The 21,679-nt window shown below is 51.9% G+C and overlaps 2 protein-coding genes across 2 annotated transcripts; both read right to left on the bottom strand.

Moving 5' to 3' along the window:
- Positions 1–311: 311 nt before the first annotated feature.
- On the bottom strand, positions 312–7,771 carry LOC113841521 (butyrophilin subfamily 1 member A1). Its single transcript, XM_072024830.1, has 17 exons — positions 7,338–7,771; positions 6,108–6,455; positions 5,227–5,508; positions 4,993–5,097; positions 4,695–4,715; positions 4,133–4,153; positions 3,997–4,017; positions 3,879–3,899; positions 3,750–3,770; positions 3,507–3,527; positions 2,981–3,001; positions 2,853–2,873; positions 2,404–2,424; positions 1,875–1,895; positions 1,745–1,765; positions 1,554–1,586; positions 312–1,376 (listed from the first exon to the last, which is right to left on the bottom strand). Exons 1-17 carry the CDS (start codon positions 7,534–7,536, stop codon positions 838–840), a joined length of 1,737 nt encoding a protein of 578 aa, XP_071880931.1. The 5' UTR covers positions 7,537–7,771; the 3' UTR covers positions 312–837.
- A 733-nt stretch (positions 7,772–8,504) lies between these two features.
- Positions 8,505–17,884, bottom strand: LOC119715259 (butyrophilin subfamily 3 member A2). The gene is made up of 7 exons (XM_072024875.1): positions 17,335–17,884; positions 16,592–16,939; positions 15,681–15,962; positions 15,447–15,551; positions 15,101–15,121; positions 14,466–14,677; positions 8,505–14,288 (listed from the first exon to the last, which is right to left on the bottom strand). The coding sequence occupies exons 1-7, from the start codon at positions 17,432–17,434 to the stop codon at positions 14,286–14,288; spliced, it is 1,071 nt and encodes a 356-aa protein (XP_071880976.1). The 5' UTR covers positions 17,435–17,884; the 3' UTR covers positions 8,505–14,285.
- Between the last annotated feature and the right edge of the window lie 3,795 nt (positions 17,885–21,679).

Raw genomic sequence — 21,679 nt, 5'->3', positions numbered from 1 at the left:
GGCTGAGGAGACCTTCTCCCTCTGCTTGAAGGACTTCCAAGAGATGCCCCAGTGTGGGGAAAGCCTCTACAGAGCCTGTGTGATGGGAGGCTGCAAGCCCTTTGGGTGCCCCCCTGGGCAGTACAATGACCCAGATGGGACAAGGGGGTCCCAGGCTCCAGCTGGAGAAATGGGAGCTCCTGGAGTTTAGGTTCCTCCTGGCTCTAACTCCCATGACCAACACCAAGGAGAAGTCTCCTGCAAGATGCCTTCCCAGGCAGCAAAGCCTCAGGACACAAAGCACCCAGGAAATGCCACTGCCAGACTCCATCTTACTGTACAAAACTTTATTTGCCACAGTCCTGTTGCTGCTGGACCTTGATGTGCTCCAGAGGAGGGAACAAAGAGCCCCCACAGGCTGCTCATGCTCAGCACCAGGCCCAAAGCAAGGATCAACCCCAAATTACGAGGCAAAGGTGGTCTGCAATGGCCGTCAGCATATGCTGACCACATCCCTTGCCCTGCGGTCTGCAAGCAGTGCAAGCAGAGGGGAGAGGAGCGTGGAGAGCTGCTGCAGCCCCTGTGCTGCCCGCTGGGGCTCAGAGGCAGGGTGAGACCCATGGGTGACAGGAAGGCTTGTGCCCCAGCACAGGAGCTGCGTGCAGGACAGAGCGCAGGGCTTCAAGGGGCCTGGCCCCTGCTTGTAGCATCCCAGCCCTCCTCCAGCAGCAGGGAGGAACATGGGGCAGCCCCTGGCCCCGATGCCCCTCATTCCTGTGCTGCTCCTGCAGGACCAAGGAGAGGTGATGCAGGAGTGGCTGGAGAAGGACAGGAGCCCCCCAGTGCTGGGAACAGGGTTTACAGGGTTCTGTCCCTCAGGCACAGCTGAACTCCCCGTTTCCGCAACATGAACCAGGGGCGGATGCTCTCCCCATTGAAGGAGACTGCTGTGAAAGTGAAGATCTCGACCCCATTGTCAGCATTGATAAAAGACACCTGCTGCTGGGTACAGTCCAGACAGACCCAGATCCTTGTGGGGACAGGGGACAGGGGCAAGTCAGTGGGAGGAGATGTGAGAGACTTGAGATGTTCATAATAGTACTCCACAGCCCAGATCCCTGCTGTAGGGCTCATGTTGATCTTCCCCTTCCTCTCCACAGAAGCCCTGGCCACCCCCACAGCCCACCAAGAATACTTTAGCGACTCCCCCTCCACCTCCACCAACCAGCAGTGTCTCCCCTCTCTGAACTCCTCACGGCCCAGCACGCATAAACTCTCCTGAAATCTCTCTGGTGTGTCAGGAACCTGAAGTGGTATGTCTTCCCATCTCACACTGCTCTTGTCCTGAGACAGGACAAACTGGGGATGAGCCGTGTCCGGATCCAGGGTCACCTTCACTGCAGGGACAGAAGGAGCCAGGCCATCAGGGGCAGAGCTCAGCCCTGGGCAGGCTTTCCCCAGTTCGGGGCCAGGAGCTGCCCCACGGGGCAGGACATGGGGCACCTCTTGGCTCCTGAACATGCCCCTGCAGGGGCAGGAGAAGCACCTCAGAGGGCAACCCAATGCACACCTACCTCTGTTATGAGGCAGCAGACACCTTCTCCATGCTGGAAGGAGAGGGGAGAGCTGGTCACAACCCATGGCTGGTGCCCAGTGGGTGTGGGCAGGGTGAGGGGCCAGCCCTGGGCTGCTCTGTCCCAGCTGCCCACCCTCCCCTGCACATTGCCTTGGAGATGTCATGCAGCCCGAGCTCTGTGACACTCACCCAGCTCTGCAGCTTGTTCCGCTGGAAAAGGAAGAGAAACGCAAGGCATGATGAGAGAGGGGAGTTGCTCAGCCCATGGCTGCTGCCATGGAAAGGTGCCAAGTCTTTGGGTTTATTAAGGTAGTCTTACCCATAGTTGCATCTTTTCTCACTGGAAAGGAAAAGCAAAAGCAATGCATGATCAGAGAGGAGAGCTTCAAATTCCATGACTTATTCCATGGCTAGACCTCAAAGTACTTTGACCTGGTGAATGGGCAGACAGTCTTGCTCTCGGACTGTGAGGGACCAGACTAACAGGGAGCAAGACCCAGCTTAGAGCAAGGATTGTGCACTTGGAGCATTAAGGACAGACACTTGTGCAGCTCTCTGCACCGTGCCACCAAAATGCAAGTGGAAGTGAACGGGGATGGGTAGAGGACGTCCCTGTCCCAGAAGTGTCAGTGCAGAGTGGGGCAGCCCCGCAGCTCGCTCCACGTCCCCACCTTCATCCCCGTTCCTTTCAGCCATCCCGGCCATATCCCGTGCCCAGGGCACCCCCAGCCCCAGCACTCCTCACCCCCGTGTGATGGGCCAGCCCTGGGCTGCTCTGTCCCAGCTGCCCACCCTCCCCTGCACATCGCCTTGGTGTTGCCTTGGGGCTCAAGGACGGGGACACTCACCCAGCTCTGCAGCTTGTTTCTCTGAAAAGAAAAAAGAAAATCAATATGTGACCAGAAGGAAGAGCTTCTCAGCCCATGGCTAGACTTTGAATACATCTCATGAGTGGGAAATGACCAACTTGCACCCAGATTGTGAGAGACCTGACTAACAGTCAGCCAGAACCAGCTTTGAGCAAGGCTCGTGCACGTGGAGCATTAAGGACAGACACTTGTGCATCTCTCAGCACCGTGCCACCAAAACGCAAGTGGAAGTGAAAGGGGATGGGTGGAGGATGTCCCTGTCCAGAAGTGTCAGTGCAGAGCGGGGCAGCCCCACAGCTCGCACGTGGGTGCAGAATGGTGGGGGTGAGCAGGGTGAGGGGCCAGCCCTGGGCTGCTCTGTCCCAGCTGCCCACCCTCCTCTGAACCTCGCCTTGGAAATGTCAGAGGCCAAGCTCTGTGACACTCACTCAGCTCTGCAGCTTGGTCCGCTGGAAAAGAAAGAGAAAAGCAAGGCACAATGAGAGGGGAGCTCCTCAGCCCATGGCTGCTGCCATGGAAAGGTGCCAACTCTTTGGGTTTATTAAGGTAGTCTTACCCATACTTGCATCTTTTCTCGCTGGAAAAGAAAAGCAAAAGCAATGCATGATCAGAGAGGAGTGCTTCAAATTCCATGACTAATTCCATGGCTAGACCCCCAAAGTTCTTTGACATGGTGAATGGGCATAGACAGTCTTGCTCTCGGACTGGGAGGGACCAGACTAACAGGGAGCAAGACCCAGCTTTGAGCAAGGCTTGTGCACGTGGAGCATTAAGGACAGACACTTATGCAGCTCTCTGCACCGTGCCACCAAAACACAAGTGGAAGTGAATGGGGACGGGTAGAGGACATCCCTGTCCCAGAAGTGTCAGTGCAGAATGGGGCAGCCCCTCAGCTCGCTCCCCACCTTGATCCCTGTTCTTTTCAGCCATCCCGGCTGTGTCCCGTGCCCAGGGTACCCCCAGCCCCAGCACTCCCCGCTCCCCTGTGAGGGGCCAGCCCTGGGCTGCTCTGTCCCAGCTGCCCACCCTCGCCTGCACATTGCCTTGGTGCTGCCCTGGGGTCCAAGCACGGGGACACTCACCCAGCTCTGCAGCTTGTTCCTCTGAAAAGGAAAGAAAGTAATGCATGATCAGAGGGGAGTGTTGCTCAGCCCATGGTAGATCATGAACACATCCCATGACTGGCAAAATACTGCCTTGCTCCGAGGTGAGACCAAGCAAATAGTCATTGTGGCCCAGCTTTGTTTAATGGTCTTATAGGTGGAACTGTAAGGACAGACACTTGTGCAGCTTTCTGCACCGTGCCCAAGCTCAGGGACACTTACCCAATTTGGCAGCCAATTCCGCTGGAAAAGAAAGAGAAAGCAGTGCATGAGGAGGAAGGAGAGATTCTCATCAAATGGCTGCTGCAAAGCAAAAGACGTCAATTCCTTCAGATTAGGTGGGAGACTCACCCAGTCTTGCATCTTTTTCCACTGGGAAAGAAAAGCATAAGGAATCCATGATCAGAGGGAAAAATGATCATCCCATGTCTGGACCCCAAATTCTTTGGGTTTGGGGATTGACACTCACCGATCTCTGCAGGTTGTTCCTCTGTAAAAGAAAAAGAAAGAGAAAAGTAATTCATGTTCATAGGGGCAGCTTCTTATCCCATGGCTACTCCTCTGGGAAGACACCAAATGCTTTCTCTTTGGGGAAGGAGACTTACCCAGCTTTGCATCTCTGTTCACTGGAAAAGGAAAACAAAAGCATGAGTGATCAGAGGTTACAGCTTTTCATCTCAGGGCTGATCCCATTTGAAGACCACAAAGGGTTTAAAGTGGGAAATGACCAACTTCCACCCAGATTGTGAGAGACATGACTAACAGTCAGCCAGAACAAGCTTTGAGCAAGGCTTTTGCACGTGGAGCAGTAAGGACAGACACTTGTGCAGCTCTCTGCACCGTGCCACCAAAAGACAAAGGGAAGTGATTGCACATGGGTGGAGGACGTCCCTGTCCCAGAAGCATTAGTACAGAGTGGGGCAGCCCCGCAGCTCACTCCCCATCCCCACCTTGATCCCCGTTCCTTTCAGCCATCCCGGCCATGTCCCGTGCCCAGGGCAGCCCCAGCCCCAGCACTCCCCACTCCCACCCCAGGCTCCAGCTGCTCCTCCAGCACCCCCGAGCCACCAGCACACAAGCCCTCAGAGCCCACCCAGACCAGGCCCAGACCCTCTCGCAGGGACACCACTTCCCCAGGGGCTGGGGGCAGGGAGTGCAAGGACTCACCCAGCTCTCGCCTCTGTGCCGCTGAAAAGCAAATGTGGAGGAACAGGTGGTGAGCAGAGCAGCTTTGTTGCTGGGTGGGAACATGTGCAGGGGGGCTGCGCCTTGCCACCAGACCCACGCTGCAGCCATGCTCCCTGGCCTCCCACCCAAGACGGTCCTAAGGCCTTTGGCATCCCCAGGAGAACATTCCCTTCCTCCTCCTGCGCACCACCCTGGGCCAGGGCTCAGCCCCGCTCCAGACCCAGGGGGGTCCCTGCAGAACACCTCCCTCCGCTCCATCCCTGTGCTGCCAGCTTACCTTGCTTTCGAAAGAGATAAACACCGAGGCCAATGGACACAGCCAAAAGCACGAGGACCAGAGCCAGAGCCACTATGAAAGGCTGGGCATTGTGGAAGAAGGGAGCTGAGAAAAGGCACCAGGAAAAGAGCTGCATTTCCATGCCCACAGGTGGAAGAGCAAGACCCAGACTTCTCCTGGGTCAGGACAAGTGCAGGGGCCAGGAACACCTCACCCTGGCTGTGCCATTTGTACCTGCGATGTGCAGGGAAAATTTCCTCTCCTGCTGGAGGTGGATGTTCCTGACCACACAGGACAAGGGCCCCTCCACGCTCCCGGTCACGATGACGGCACTTTCAATTTCAAAGAGCCCCTCCTGGTCCTGGGAATGTGTCTGGGAGACCGAGGGCAGGTGCTGCCCACGAGCATCCCTCCACAGCAGCTGCGGCAGCGGGTACCAGCCGGCTGATCCACAGAGCACCCGGACGCCTCCGGCCTCATAGCCCCCCAGGGAGAGGTGGGGGTCAGCGCCTGTGGCTGGTGGAAGAGCGCGTGGCTGGTGCTTGACTTAGGTAGGGATTCAGTTTCAAGGAAAAGACCCCACCTGCTCCCAAGATAGACAGAGCTTAGCAGAGCCACAGCACCAGCGGCTCTTGTTTCAGGTGCTCCGTGCACCCACCCTCAACCCAATCCTACCTGGCTGGTACTAGAAACAGAAAGAAGGGCAGAAACACAGGTGCAGAGATCCAGCACCTCCAGGCAGCATCTCTGCACCAAGCCATGCTCGTTCAAGAAGCCCCCATACTTCCTGACAACATATCCAGTCTCCCCCAGCACAGAAAGCAAAAGTAAAGCAGACATCCTGCTGCTCAGAGGACTCTTTGATTCTCCCTGTGTGCTGTTTGGTCCCATTGCTGACACAGCTGAAAGTGCTGCTCAGCAGCCTGTGCCCAGTGCCCTCACAATATTATGATTATTGTCTTCAAGAACACCAGTGAAAACTGACAAAAATATCCAGGGAGCTCTCTCCCCAAATATTACCTCCACATCCATGGGCATGCTCCATGCTGTGAAACAGCTCAAGTATTCAAAGGGCATGAAAAGTCTGCCCTGGCAGCATCACCCCAGCCACTAACCTGACACCTCCAGCTCCACAATGGCTTCGTCATAAGCATGACCATCTACCACAGTGCAGGTGTACTGGCCATCATCAGAGGGTCTCAGCCCTGTGATTCGCAAGTGCAGTATTCCAGCAGAGAGACCATCTCTGACCAACTCTGTCCTCCCAGCATATGCCCCCATCTGCTCCCCGTACAGGTCCTCTCCATTGCGGTAGTGGTGCACTGTCTCAGAGATATTGTCCCGGATCCACCTGACCTCCAAGGTGCGAGCATCGCGTTGAGGGGACAAGTGGCAGGGCAGCACGACATCCTTCCCCACGGTGGCAGTGAGAGGGTGTCCTGGTCCCACCACTCTGAGCTGGGCTGGTGTGAGAAGCAATGTTGTGTTTTTGCAGTAGAGAATTATTTTTCTTTATTCCAAGGTAATTTTGTTGCCAGAATAAAGAGAAATGCTAAGGAGATAAGTGGACCGTAGAAGGCCTCACTGTTCCAAAATAAGGTAGAAGCTTGAGGAAAACAGGATGTGAATTGCGAGAACAGGAAAGCAAAGATCACAAGTTCTCAAAACATAAGAAAGGAGAAATTAAATGACTGAGAAAAAAAAAAAAAAGAAAAATTGCACATATATGGCATAGAGGAGTGTCATGTAGCTTGTGAACCTGTAGTACTTAGCCAATGAGGAAACAGGGGAGGTGATCAGGCGTCGAGTAACGGGGAATAAAAGGTTAGGATTTGTTTACTAAAATGTGCTCCTGATTGGCAGGACCATTGCTATTGTGAATAAAATAGCTTCAGACAAGATCCTGTCTGAAGAAAATTATTTGAGATGTTTCTCACACTGGGGAATGGAGAAGGGCACGGAGAGGAGGTCAGACTTTGCCATCGTAATTTTAGGGGCAGTGAGTGACAAAGGGAGAGCTGTGCATGAGTTGGTGCATGCTGCATCCCCTGGGTGACATGGGAAACCACCTGGGAAACAGGAGAGGGAGAGGGAGGACGTGCAGGAGAAGGAGTTGTGCTGGGAGTGGGAGCCCTCTCTGCAGCGTTCAGGTGGATGAAGGAGATACAGAAAGGGCAGGCAAGGCAGTGCCCGTATTGTGTGAACGAACAAAAGTGAAAGTGAAACCCAGCACGGGCTGAGCTGTGGGCTCTGGTCCCCCCTTTCCCACAACCACTCCCCTGTCCCGCAGTAGCAAGTCTGCATGAACAGTGGGGAGAGCCCCCATCAGTCCCGCAGGATCCTACCTGATCCCAGCTGTAGGAGGAGCAGAGTGATGAGGGAAGTCAGGAGGCCCCTGGCATGCCTGGTGAGACTGGGGGTGCCGCAGCCCCAGGGGAGCCCCATCTGAGAGAGAGGTTTCCCAGGGGGCAGATGGCCCCCGCAGGTGTTCTTCTCCAAAGGAGCCCCACCAAAAGAGAGAGGTCCCTCACAGCACCCAGCCATGCTGCAGGAAGCACAGGGCTACGCCCAACTTCCCAAGCCTTTTCCTGCATCCTGGCTGCAATAATCATCTAGGAGGAGCTCTGGCCCTGGAGCAGTGGGGACAAGTGTCTGGGGAATTCTGCATGCCTGCCACTGAGATGTGGAAGATGCTAAAACTGATCTGAATTAACATTTAGCTACATGTATGGTAAAATATCCTGATTATTGGGGATGTAGATGAGAAAGTAAAAACTATCCTAATTGTCAGGGATGGAGATGAGAACCTAATGAGAAGCAGATGTAAAAAGGAAGATATTGCTCAAGGGCAACGGATGAGGGAAGGACAAACAAGTTGTTAGGGAAGGATGAACAATTCGTAGGCAGGAAGCAAGGGAAAGATAAGCAAAAAACTCCTCAATACTGTCCAACAGAAGGTCAAAGTCCAGAAAGGTAAAAAGTTTGACCTCCTCTTCCTCTTTGCCTTCATCCTGAAAGACCCCTGCCCACGACCACCAGGCTACATTGCACAGACACAATGTGGAGGAGCTATAGGGAGAGGAGTATAGAAATGAGCATTTGGAAGAGGTCCGCCTTTTCGGAGATGTTGTGGTTTAACCCAGCTGGCAGCTAAACACCACACAGCTGTTCCGTCACTCTCCATCCTCGTTCTCTGGGATCACGGAGAGAACCATGAAGTAAAGCCTGTGGATTGAGATAAAGGCAGTTTATTAAGACAGGAAAATAATAATAACAACAACAAGAATAATAATAGTACTACTACTAACAGTGTGTATGAAACAAATGATGCACAATGTTCACCACCCACTGACCAATGTCCAGCCTAACCCTGAGCAGTCTGCTCCCCCCCCAGCCCCTGCTAGCCACCCCTATATATTGTTTAGCATGACGTCAGATGGTATGGAATACCCCTTTGGCCAGCTGGGGTCAGCCGTCCTGGGTCTGTCCCCTCCCAGCTCCTGCTGCATCCCTAGCCTGCTCTCTGGCAGGACAGAGCGAGAAGCTGAAACATCCTTGGCTTGGTGTAAGCACTGCTCTGCAACAATTAAAACATCAGCATGTTATCAGCACTCTTCTCATCCTAATGCAAATCATAGCACACTACTAGCTACTAGGAGGAAAATTAACTCTATCCTAACTGAAACCAGGACAGGGGAAAATAATGAATATGTATTAGAGCTCATGTATTATGTAACAGCACATGTTCTGAGGGAAGCTATTCCCAATGCACCCGGTGCACTAGGATGAAGGTGGATGAGGTTTGTGGTTGTGAATCTCCACTGAAATGCAAGACAATGGAATTTTGGGAGATGGGATTGTTCTGGGGGAGAGGAGCATGGTGTTTGGGGATGGTGGGATCTTGGTGGGATCTCAGCGGGATAAAGTGTGAAGGGTTTTTGGGATGGTGAGACCGGACGTGGATGGAGATGGATGGTGGAGTTTGAAGATGGCTCAGCTTGGCTCATGAATTGAGAACCAGATGGAGGAGAGCATCTGCATCTCCTCATTGTGTAGCTGGGTTCAGAGATTCTTCTTAGCTTCCCACCTTCATATATTGAAACCTTGAAAGAGGCCAAAGGAGTCCTGCAGCCACAGAGGCTCCATCTCACTGAGGTTTGGCCTGCTTGGATCACCCGCTTCTATTGGATGCAGTGCCTTCCAAACACACATTTCTTCCCCAGCTTCCGCACCATGTCTGCTCTTGACTTTAATGTGTGATGTTTAAAATACACCCCAACGAATTTGGCTCGAGAGTGACTGCCTTTTCCATGCTTGCTTTAAAACGACGTGCAATAAAATGGAACTGATTTTCTGGGAGTGCAGATTTGTTATTAATTGCCAACAGTTGAGGGAAGCTGGGGTGGCCCTATGTGGTGGGTTTTACTGTGCTAGGCAGCTGAACACCACAACCACTCTCTCAAGCTCCCTCCTTAGATGAGGTGGGGAAGAAATAAAGGAAAGAACATCTCACAGGTTGAGATAAGGATAATTTAATTAAAGGGAAAAAATAATTATTAAGGAAAGATTATTTTTAGTTAAACAATTTAACTAAAGGGAAAAAAGTGAAAGGGAAATAGGGAGGAGGAAAGGGAAAAGACAACAAAACAAAACAAAACAAGTAAAGGCTATGTGGAAGTGCAGAGGAAAGAAATTACTCTCTACTTCCCACCAATGAGCAATGCTTGACCACGTCCTTGAAGCAGGACCTCAACGCACGTAGCCAGTGTTCAGGAGGACAGACGTTTTCACAACTAGAGCCCACCCCTCCCCTCTTCTTCCTTTTTCCACCTTTTATTGCTGAGTGTGACATCATTACATAGAATCATAGAATCATAGAATATCCCGAGTTGGAAGGGACCCATAAGGATCATTGTCTGACTCCTGGCACCGCACAGTTCTGCCCAAAAGTCTAGACCATATGACTAAGTGCACAGTCCAATCGCTTTTTAAATTCAGGCTTGGTGCAGTGACTATGTCCCTGGGGAGCCTGTTCCAGTGTGCAACCACCCTCTCAGTGAAGAACCTCTTTGTGATGTCCAGCCTAAATTCCTCTTGCCTCAGCTTAACACCATTCCTGTGGGTCCTATCATTGGTGTTTACAGAGAATAGGTCACCTTCCTCTCCAGTCCCCCTCGCGAGGAAGTTGTAGACCAAGATGATGTCCCCCCTCAGCCTCCTCTTCTCCATGCTGAACAGGCCCAGTGCCCTCAGCTGCTCCTCTAACCTCTTCCCCTCTAGGCCCTTCACCATCTTCATCACCCTCCTTTGGACTCTCTCCAACAGTATAATGTCCTTCTTGTACTGTGGTGCCCAGAACTGCACACAGTATTCGAGGTGAGGCTGCACAGCACAGAGTAGAGCAGGACAATCACTTCCCTTGACTAGCGATGCTGTGCTCGATGCACCCCAGGATACAGTTGGCCCTCCAGGATACAGTTGGCTGCTAGGGCACACTACTGGCTCATGTTCAGCTTGCTGTCAACCACAACCACCAGATCCCTCTCTGTAGGATTGCTATCCAGAGTCTCGTCGTCCAGTCTATACGTATAGCCAGGGTTGCCCCATCCCAGGTGCAGGACCCAGCAATTGCCTTTGTTAAATTTCATGTGGTTGGTGATTGTCCAGCTCTCCAATCTGTCCAGATCTCTCTGCAAGGCCTTTCCACGCTCATCCGAGTCAACAACTCCAAGTTTGGTGTTGTCAGGAAATTTGCTCCAAACACCTTCCAGTCCTACAACCAAATAATTTATAAAGACATTGAAGAGGACTGTCCCTAAAATGGAGCCTTGAGGGACCCCACTAGTGACCATCCGCTAGCCTGATGTGGCCCCATTAACCATAACCCTTTGAGCTCTGCCCGTCAACCAATGGCTCACCCATTGTATGATGTTTTTGTTCAGTTGTATGCTGCACATTTTGTCCAGTAGGATCCTATGGGAAACTGTGTCAAAAGCCTTGCTGAAGTCCAAAAAGATAACATCAGCTGGTTTCCCTTGGTCAACTAGATGGGTGATCTTGTCATAAAAGGAAATCAAATTTGTTAGGCAGCACCTACCCCTCATGAACCAATGTTGTCTGGGACCAATGACTGTATTGTCCTCCAGGTGCACCTCAATAACTTCAAGAATCATCTTCTCTATAATTTTACCAGGCACTGACATGAGACTGACAGGCCTGTAATTGCTAGGGTCTTCTTTCTTACCCTTCTTGAAAACTGGAACAACATTTGCCAGCTTCCAGTCTACTGGGACCTCTCCAGATTCCCAAGATCATTGAATAATTATTGAGAGGTCCCGCGATGACATCAGCCGGCTCTTTAAGCACCCTGGGATGGATCCCATCTGGACCCATGGACTTGTATGGATCCAGGTGGAGCAGCAAATCCCGCACACGTTCAGGGTCCGTTGGAAGATTGTTATTCCCACCATCATGGTCCTACAGCTCAGGGCACCCAGAGTCCTGAAGCTCATCATCAGCATTGAAGACAGAGGTGAAGAAGGCATTAAATGTCTCTGCTCTACCTGTGTCATTGTCTGTGAGGAGACCTTCCCCATCACGTAGCAGACCTGTGTTTTCTTTGGTTCTCCTTTTTCTGTTTTCATATCTAAAAAAAACCTTTTTTATTGTCTCTCACAGACATGGCCAGCTTCAACTCTAGTTGGGCTTTGGCCCCACGAATTTTCTGCCTACAAATACGAACAGCATCCCTGTATTGCTTCCTCATCTCCTGACCCTCCTTCCAGCAGCCATACACTTTCTTTTTCCGTCTAAGCTCCGGTAGAAGATCCCAGGTCAGCCAGGCCAGCCTTCTGCCCCGCCTGCCTGACTTCTGATATTTTGAAATCACCTGATCTTGTGCTTTTAGGAGGCAGTGTTTAAAGATTGACCAGCACTGATGGAGGCCAATGCCTTCAAAAGCAGCTTCCCAGGGGACCTTGCTGACAAGTTCCCTGAGCAGCCTGAAGTCTGCTTTCCCCATATTCAGGGCTGAAGTTTTGGTGGCAGTTTTCCTTCTGTCACCAAAAATTCTAAACTCAACCACTTCATGGTCACTATGACCGAGACGGCCACCAATTGCCACGTCTCCCACAAGACCCTCTTTTTTTTCCAGCAACAGATCTAGGAGGGCACCTTTCCTAGTTGGCTCCCTTAGTACCTGCACCAAGAAGTTATCATCTAGGTGCCTTATGAACCTCCTGGACTTGCTCGTGTCAGCTGTGTGGTGATCCCAGTTGACGTCTGGCGAGTTGAAATCTCCCATAAGGACAAGGGGAGTTGACCTCAAGGTATCTCTTAGTTCTACAAAGAATAATTCATCGGTGTTGTCGTCCTGGCCAGGTGGTCTTTAATAGACTCCCACTATGACATCCCCTTTATTTGTTCATCCCTTAATCCTTACCCAGAGGCTCTCAACTTTGCCATCCCCAACTTGAAGTTCCACACAGTCCAGCCCATGCTTCACATACATTGCCACCTGACCGAAGGACCTCTCTGGCACACAGACCCTCTGATTCCAGTGCACTATCCCTTAGCTCATCACTGGCGTGCCTGGTTTTATACCTCTTCCCCCTTCAACTCTAGTTGTAGGGGGAAGGGGACGAATACTATATGGTATGGAATATCCCTTTGGTTGTTTTAGGTCAGCTGCCCTGGTGATGTTTCTTTTCTCACTTTTTTGCCCACCCCCTAGGAGGGTTAGAGAGAGTCCCGATGCTGTGCCAGCACTGCTCAGCAGTAGACACAACACTGGTGTGATACCACTGCTGCTCTAGCTCCAAGTGCAGAACACAGCACTGTATGGGTTGCTGAAGGGAAAGTTAAAATTCCAGCCAGACCCTGTACACACCGTGGCTCCTGCATGCCCGTCTCATGAAGAATATGGGTTCTGGAAAGTGAAACGCAATTACAGAGGTTGGGTACTGGGTTACGGAAGTGACTTGCAAGGACCTGAAGACAGCTTAAAGGCTGAGGCTGCCTCTGTTTGGAGAACTTCCAAGAGCTCATGATGTCCCTTGTGCGCACAGCAAGGGAACCAGGAAACTGGGGGCAGCTGGAGCTTAGGTTCCTCCTGGCTCTGACTCCCAGGACCAACATCAAGAAGACAGTCTGCTGCAGGATGCCTTTGCAGGCAGCAAAGCCTCAGGACACAAAGCACCCAGGAAATGCCACTGCCAGACTCCATCTTCCTGTACAAAACTTTATTTGACACAGTCCTGCTGCTGCTGGGCCTTGGATACATATACTCCAGAGGAGAGAACAAAGAGCCACCACAGGATGCTCATGCTCAGCACCAGGCACAGAGCAAAGATCAACCCTGACCTAGGAGGCAAAGGTGGCCTGCAATGGCCAGCAGCACATGGTGACCACATCCCTTGCCCTGGGGTCTGCAAGCAGTGCAAGCAGAGGGGAGAGGAGCGTGGAGAGCTGCTGCAGCCCCTGTGCTGCCCGCTGGGGCTCAGAGGCAGGGTGAGAGCCGTGGGTGCCTGCAGGGCTTGTGCCCCAGCACAGGAGCCGTGTGCAGGGCAGAGCCCAGGGGCTGCAAGGGGTTTGGCCCCTGCTTGCAGCATCCCAGCCCTCTTCCAGCAGCGGGGAGGAACACAGGGCAGCCCCTGGTCCCACTGCCCCTCATACCTCTGCTGCTCCTGCAGGACTAAGGAGAGGTGATGCAGGAGTGTCTGGAGAAGGGCAGGAGCCCCCCAGGGCTGGGGACAGGGTTTACAGGGTGCTGTCCCTCAGGCACAGCTGAATTCCCTCCGTCCTCAGCCAGAACCAGGGGTGGATGCTCTCCCCATTGAAGGAGGCTGCTGTGAAAGTGAAGATCTCGACCCCATTGTCAGCGTTGATAAAAGACACCTGCCCCTGGGTACAGTCCAGACAGACCCAGATCCTTGTGGGGATAGGGGACAGGGACAAGGGCATGTGAGGAGATGTGAGAGACATGAGCTGTCCTTCGTCGTACTGCACAGCCCAGATCCCTTCTTCAGGGCTCATGTTGATCCACTTCTTTCTCTCCATAGAAGCCCTGGCCACACCCACAGCCCACCAAGAATACTGTAGCCGCTCTCCCTCCACCTCCACCAACCAGCAGTGCCTCCCCTCTCTGAACTCCTCACGGCCCAGCACGCACCACCAATAGTGAAATCTCTCTGGTGTGTCAGGCACCTGCTGCCATTCACTTTTCCATCTCACACTGCTGTTGTCCTGAGACAGGACAAGCATGGGATGAGCCGTGTCTGGATCCAGGGTCACCTTCACTGCAGGGACAGAAGGAGCCAGGTTATCACAGGCAGAGCTCAGCCCTGGGCAGGCTTTCCCCAGCTCGGGGCCAGGAGCTGCCCCACGGGGCAGGAGATGGGGCACCTCTGGGCTGCTGAACATGCCCCAGCAAGGGCAGGAGAAGCACCTCAGAGGGCAACCCAACACACACCTACCTGTATTGTGAGGCAGCAGAAACTTTCTCCATGCTGTAAGGAGAGGGGAGAGCTGGTCACAGCCCACAACTGGTGCCCAGTGGGTGTGGGCAGGGTGAGGGGCCAGCCCTGGGCTGTTCTGTCCCAGCTGCCCACCCTCCCCTGCACATCGCCTTGGCTTGGCCTTGGGGGCCAAGCTCTGTGACACTCACCCAGCTCTGCAGATCGTTTCTCTGAAAAGGAAAGGAAAGTAATGTATGATGGGTATGAAATTAATGCATGATGGGAGAGTTGCTTAGCCCATGGTAGACCCAGAACACATCCCATGACAAGGAAAAACACTGCCTTGATCAGAGGTGGGACTAAAGTCATTGTGGAGGATGTCTGTCTCCCGAAAGAATCAGTGCTGAGCGGGGCAGCCCCGCAGCTCGCTCCCCGTCCCCACCTTGATCCCCGTTCCTTTCAGCCATCCCGGCCGTGTCCCGTGCCCAGGGAAGCCCCAGCCCCAGCACTCCCCACTCCCACCCCAGGCTCCAGCTGCTCCTCCAGCACCCCCGAGCCACCAGCACACAAGCCCCCAGAGCCCACCCAGACCAGGCCCTCCCGCACAGACACCACTTCCCCAGGGGCTGGGGGCAGGGACTGCAAGGACTCACCCAGCTCTCGCCTCTGTGCCGCTGAAAAGCAAATGTGGAGGAAGAGGTGGTGAGCAGAGCAGCTTGGTTGCTGGGTGGGAACAAGTGCAGGGGGGCTGCGCCTTGCCACCAGCCCCACGCTGCAGCCATGTTCCCTGGCCTCCCACCCAAGGCCCCTTGCCTTCTCCCCTGCCTTCGTTGCCCAAGGCAGAGGCCCAAGACCATCCTAAGGCCTTTGGCATCCCCAGGAGAACATTCCCTTCCTCCTCCTACGCACCTCCCTGGGCCAGGGCTCAGCCCCGCTCCAGACCCAATGGGGTCCCTGCAGAACACCTCCCTGCGCTCTATTCCTGCGCTGCCAGCTTACCTTGCTTTCGAAAGAGATAAACACCGAGGCCAATGGACACAGCCAAAAGCACGAGGATCAGAGCCAGAGCCACCATCCAGCGCTGGGCGTTGTGGAAGAAGGGAGCTGAGAAAAGGCACCAGGAAAAGAGCTGCATTTCCATGCCCGTGGATGGAAGAGCAAGACCCAGACTTCTCCTGGGTCAGGAGAAGTGCAGGGGCCAGGAACACCTCACCCTGGCTGTGCCATTTGTACCTGCAATGTGCAGGGATGATTCCTGCTCCTGCTGGAGGCGGCTGTTCCTGACCACGCAGGACAAGGGCCCCTCCATGCTCCCGGTCACGATGACGGCACCTTCGATTTCAAAGAGCCCCTCCTGGTCCTGGGAATGTGTCTGGGAGACCGAGGGCAGGTGCTGCCCGCGAGCATCCCTCCACAGCAGCTGCGGCAGCGGGTACCAGCCGGCCGATCGACACAGCACCCGGACGCCTCCGGCCTCGTAGCCCCCCAGGGAGAGGTGGGGGTCAGCGCCTGTGGCTGGGGGAAGAGCGCGTGGCTGGGGCTTGACTTGGGGAGGGATTGAGTTCCAAGGCAAAGACCCCATCTGCTCCCATGCCAAACACAGCCAGGCCAAACATGGCCCCAGAGGCTCTCTGACTGGACACTTCATGCACTCACTCTCAGCCCAAAACCACTCCAGCTGTAGCAGGACCCAGAGAGCAGGACTGCATGATGCCAGTGGCCCCAAATCACATAGAAAACCCAGGTGCCGACTTCCAGGACCTTCAGGCAGCATCTCTGCACCAAGCCATCCTGGTTCAAGAAGCCCCGAGATATCCAGACAACATCTAAGGTCTCCCCCAGCAGACAAAGCAAAAATAAAGCAGATGTCTGGCTGCTCAGAGGACTCTGCGATTCTCCCTGTGTGCTGTTTGGTCCCATTGCTGACACAGCTGAAGGTGCTGCGCAGCAGCCTGTGCCCAGTGCCCTCACAATATTATGATTACATTCTTCAAAGACACCAGTGAAAACTGACAAAAGTATCCAGGGAGCTCTCTCCCTAAATATTACCTCCACATCCATTGGCATGCTCCATGCTGTGAAACAGCTGAAACATTTAAAGGACACATCAACTCTGCCCTGGCAGCATCACCCCAGCCACTAACCTGACACCTCCAGCTCCACAATGGCTTCGTCATAAGCATGACCATCTACCACAGTGCAGACGTACTGGCCATCATCAGAGGGTCTCAGCCCCGTGATTCGCAAGTCCAGTCTTCCAGCAGAGAGACCATCTCTGACCAACTCTGTCCTCCCGGCATATGCCTCCATCTGCTCCCCGTACAGATCCTCTCCATTGCGGTAGTGGTGCACTGTCTCAGAGATACTGTCCCGGATCCACCTGACCTCCAAGCTGCGAGCATCGCGTTGAGGGGACAAGTGGCAGGGCAGCACGACATCCTGCCCCACGGTGGCAGTGACAGAGTGGCCTGGTCCCACCACTGTGAGCTGGGCTGGGCAATGGAGAAGGGCACAGAGAGGAGGTGAGATTTTGCCATTGTAAATTTAGGGTTAGTGAGTGTCAAAGGGCAAGCTGTGTGTGAGTTGGTGCGTGCTGCGTCCCCCGTGTCCCATGGGAAACCACCGGAGAAAGAGGAGAGGGAGAGGGAGGATGTGCAGGAGAAGGAGGTGTGCTGGGAGTGGGAACATTTGGGCAGGAGATGAAGAGCCAGGAAGGGCAGGCAAGGCAGCGCCCGTATTGCATGAAAGAAGCAAAAATAAGGGAAAACCAACAGGGGCTGAGCTGTGGGCCCTGGTCCCCCCTGCCCCATGGCCACTACCCTGACCAATGGCAGCATATCCACCAGGCTAAGGAGGGAGAGCCCCCAGCAGCCCCGCAGGATCCTACCTGAGCCCAGCCGAAGGAGGTGCAGAGTGACGAGGGAAGTCAGGAGGCCCCTGGCATGGCCGGTGAGGCTGGGGCGGCCACAGCCCCAGGGGAGCCCCATCTGTGCTGCAGCGGGAGCAGGAGCTGGGGGCAGAAGCAGGAGCGTAAGAGAGAGGACCGAAGGGCTTCAGGCACCACAGGCAGATGGGGAAGGAGTCCGCTTGGGCCCGGACAGAAGGAGCCACAGCCAGCACTGCCTTGGGCAAGGCACAGAACCTGTGCTTATCACCACTGGGACACAGCCAGTGGCCCCCAGGGGTTCTTCTCCAAGGGAGCCCCACCAAGATAGACATCCCTCACCACACCCAGCAGAGCTGCAGAAAGTTTAAGGCTACGCCCAACTTCCCCAGCCTGTGCTCAGTTCCTGGCTGCAGTAACCCTCTGGGAGTAGTTCTGCCCCTGGGGCAATAGGGGCAAGTGTCTGGGGAGCTCTGCAGGGCTGGCACCACCATCCCATCACAGGTGGGTGCCCAGCCCAAGGCCTTCAGCCAGCATGAGGGGCTTGTCCCCACCGGGGCCTCTCCAAACCACCGGGGAAAGCCTCTCTCTAGGCTCATTCATCTCCATGATTTATTTTATTTATTTATTTATTTATTATTTTTTATTTTTATTTTATTTATTTATTTATTTTATTTATTTGTCTCCACGATTTATTTATTTTATTGCGACAGGCAATAAAAGTGATTTTTTTAAAAAAAAACTCTATAAAGAGCAAATGTAGGATGAGACAAAGCATTGGTCTGTTACTTGATGGGGATGATCGTATAGGGTCTTTAGTGATATGTGAAAAAAAGTATCAGCAAAGCTGCTGCCTTGGATTCTGGGAGAGCAGACTTGAGCCTGACCTGGAACTTAGGTGGAAGAAGAAAGCTTAGGAACTTTGGAAACAAGGTTGGGCCACTCAGGAGGGCTTCAGAGATGCTGTTTATCATGGTAGGGCAAAAAAATTGTGCAGCCAAATCTCAACTGGAGTTGAAGCTGGCTAGTACTGTGGGTGATAACAACAACAACAAAGGCTTTGAAAATATGTTAACAATAAGTTATAGGCTTCTGGATGAGTTCCTAGCTGATGCTGAACTTGTTGGGGATTTGCTGCTGCATCTTCATGCACATAAGTCTGGCGCCCGATGGGATTCATCCCAGGATACTGAAAGAGCTGACTGATGTTACTGCGAGGCCTCTTTTTGTTGTTTATCAACAGTCTTGGGAATCTGGAAAGGTCCCAGTTGACTGGAAGCTGGCAAATGTTGTCCCATTTACAAGAAGGCAGGACAGAAGACCCTGGTAATTTCAGGCCTGTCAGTCTCACCACAATGCCTGGTAAAATTATGGAGATAATTCTAGCAGTTACTGAAAACCACTTGAAAGTGCAGTCATCAGTCAGAACAAACATGGGTTCATGAACTAAGGCTGGGAGAGCTGAGGATGTTCAGCCTGGAGAAGAAAAGGCTCTGGGGAGACCTCATTGTGACCTTTCAATACTTAAAGGGGTCATACAAAATGATGGAGAAGGACTCTTTACTCGCATAAATAATGGTAGGACAAGGGGGGAATAGTATTAAACTAAAAGAGGATGGATTTAGAATAGACATTAGGAGGAAATTCTTCACTGTAAGGGTGGTGAGGCACTGGAATAGATTGCCAGGAGAAGCTGTGGATGCCCCATCCCTGGAGGTGTTTAAGGCCAGGCTAGATGGGGCCTTGGCCAACCTGATCTAGTGGGTGGCATCCCTGCCTATGGCAGGGGCATTGGAGTTAGATGATCTTTAAGGTCCCTTCCAACCTAATCCTTTCTATGAAGGGAAATTCATGCCTTGACAGCTTGAAGTCCTGCCCCTGGAAGAACAACCCCAGGCAACAGAACGTGCTTGAGGCACCCAGCTGGGAAGCAGCTCTTCAGAAAAGGCCCTGGGGGTCCTGGTGGACACCAAGTGGAACAGGAGCCAGCAATGTGCCCTTGCCACAGAGAAGGCTATCAGCATCCTGGGTGGTGTTATAAATGGCTCAGGATTCAAATTAGGATTAAATAAAAAAATAGGATTTATTAAAAGAATATGAAGGAATAGAGGTAAGCAAACAGCGCTGGGTGCACCGGGAGTCTCCGCCCCACCAGGACGCACACCAGTTACATCAAGCAGCTGATTTTTATGCACCTAGACTAATACATATTCATTACTACTTCTAAAAAAGTAGATTATTATAATTAGCTTCCGGAGTCCGGTTCCTCCTACTGGAGCATGCGCATCAGTCTCCTCTGGGGGTCTCTAGGGGTCTTTCATGCTGAAGGCTCGTAGTCTTCCTCTCACCCTTTGCACTTACTTGGCACTATTCCAAGTTTATGGAACACTCTCTGTAAACTCTCCACAGGTCTTGTCTCCCAACCGTCCTTCAGCTTCTTTTTTCTTCCTCTTAATCTCTTGGCCCCCCTGGCCAGATACCAAGGATCCTCATAGTATCCCATAACAGTCACTAGTTGTTATCAGTTGTTCTGAAACTCCCAGACATCAAACACAAACAGCTTTCTTATTTGATGCTTCACGAGTAATTAAAACATTCTTCCCCAGCCATTCACAGACACATCTATAGCAGTGTTAAGTTAATCTCGAAGAAGACAGGAAAAAAAAGGCTGTAACTGTTAGAACTAGAAGTCAGGAATAACAAAAGCAAACAGGTTCATAAATTTAAGGAGTGTTTTCTGAAGACGTGATAAATTGACTGGAATGAGGGGGAGACTGGGGCACACTGCATCTGTGGTTCAAGAATTAAACTGCCAGTGCAGGGCCCAGAGGCAGACAGGATTCAAACAGAATTATTCTTTATGCACATGAATTTATGGACACGAATTGGAATTGTTAAAACATTCCTCACAATCCCTTATCTTCTTTTTAATATCCCCAATTCGTGTCTCTTCTGTTATTAATAATTGGATTTCATCAGTTTGTTCTTGGAGGGTCCAATTCTTAAGCATCATAATTGACATATTCTCTTCTTTTTTTTTAAATGAAGTTATTACCAATGTACTATTTATCACCCGGTGTATTAATAATGTAAGACAAGGTATCATACAAGGTATAAACAATAACATCTTTACACCACATAACAATAAAAATAACACTCTTTTAACCCATGGTTCACCAGGCAGCCATGAAAATAAAAATAAATGAAAATAAATCCCATTCCATATCCTTTCAGGTTTGTGTTTGCTCGCTCACCTCCCCCCTCTCCTTCTCTGGGATGGGAGAGAGAAATGGGAAAGTGAAGCCTGTGAGTTGAGATAAAAACAAGAAGATAATAACAATAATAATAATAACAATAATGATTATAATAGTACTACTAGTAATAATGTGTACGAAACAAGTGATGCACAATGCAATTGCTCACCACCTGCTGTCCGATGCCCAACCTAACCCCGAGCAGTCCGGCCCTCCTCCCAGCCTGCCTGCTGACAGGACAGTGAGAAGCTGAATTTAGCTTGGTCCTTGGCTTGATGTAAGCACTGCTCTGTAACAATTAAAAACAATTAAAACATCAGCATATTATTAACATTCTTCTCATCCTAAACCAGAACATAACTTTCTATCAGCTACTAGGAAGAAACACCCTTTTTATCAATTTTTAAACAGCAATTACTAAAGCTAAATTTTCCACAGACTTCTCCTTCTTGTGCTAGTAAATAATCCAAAGCTAGGCTATTTTGATACAAAGCAGTTCTCATCATTTATAACTATTTCTATTACAGCTAATAACCTAATTATTCTATTAAGTATATATACTGGGGTCCTATAGTCCCAGGATCTGTCTTCTGCCCACGTATCTGGATCATAATAGGCAAACACCTTCAGGGTTGATTCAGGCTTGTGTTACCATTCGGCCTGTCAGGGTGATCCAGCTCCTGGAAAACGAATCACAATATTATATAGGTTAAAAAAAAAGGTTCTTATGTTATTTTCTCAGGACAACCTGACCTTAGTGTGGGAGAAGTCCAGTCGAGGCCCTCTCACTCGGCAGTCAATACCCATAGGGGTTGCCTCCCTCGGTAGACCATACACACCGCAGTGGAGGGTCCTGCCCTGGTCTTGCCTTCTCCCTTTCCTCCCTTTAGGCTTGTCCCCTTTATTTGGCATCCTTAATTCATGCAGAGCCTCGTTGCCAGAATATTAGTTCTTCCTTAGCTTGAGTTTCAGTTTCCCAGGAGCGGACTCAACCCTCCAAGTTTCAGTAGTTACTGGTCCTTTTATTCTGGATGCATGGGTCCCTTTCTGCGGTTCTCACAGCTGTTACAGTAGTCAGTAAAACAAGGTACAGT

This window comes from Anas platyrhynchos, chromosome 17, assembly GCF_047663525.1.
Source record: "Anas platyrhynchos isolate ZD024472 breed Pekin duck chromosome 17, IASCAAS_PekinDuck_T2T, whole genome shotgun sequence".
NCBI lineage: Eukaryota > Metazoa > Chordata > Aves > Anseriformes > Anatidae > Anas > Anas platyrhynchos.
This window is presented reverse-complemented; position numbering and strand designations above follow the sequence as displayed.

Bases quoted from the DNA above. Each gene is read 5' to 3' on its own strand.
- LOC113841521 (XM_072024830.1), bottom strand. From the start codon at position 7,536: ATGGCTGGGTGCTGTGAGGGACCTCTCTCTTTTGGTGGGGCTCCTTTG. The intron at 5,509-6,107 runs GTTAGTGGCTGG...CTCTTCCACCAG, and splicing joins TGTGGAGCTGGAGGTGTCAG to CCACAGGCGCTGACCCCCAC. The intron at 3,528-3,749 runs GTAAGTGTCCCT...TTTCCTTTTCAG, and splicing joins GGAATTGGCTGCCAAATTGG to AGGAACAAGCTGCAGAGCTG.
- LOC119715259 (XM_072024875.1), bottom strand. From the start codon at position 17,434: ATGGGGCTCCCCTGGGGCTGTGGCCGCCCCAGCCTCACCGGCCATGCC. The intron at 15,963-16,591 runs GTTAGTGGCTGG...CTCTTCCCCCAG, and splicing joins TGTGGAGCTGGAGGTGTCAG to CCACAGGCGCTGACCCCCAC. The intron at 15,122-15,446 runs GTAAGCTGGCAG...TTTGCTTTTCAG, and splicing joins TTATCTCTTTCGAAAGCAAG to CGGCACAGAGGCGAGAGCTG.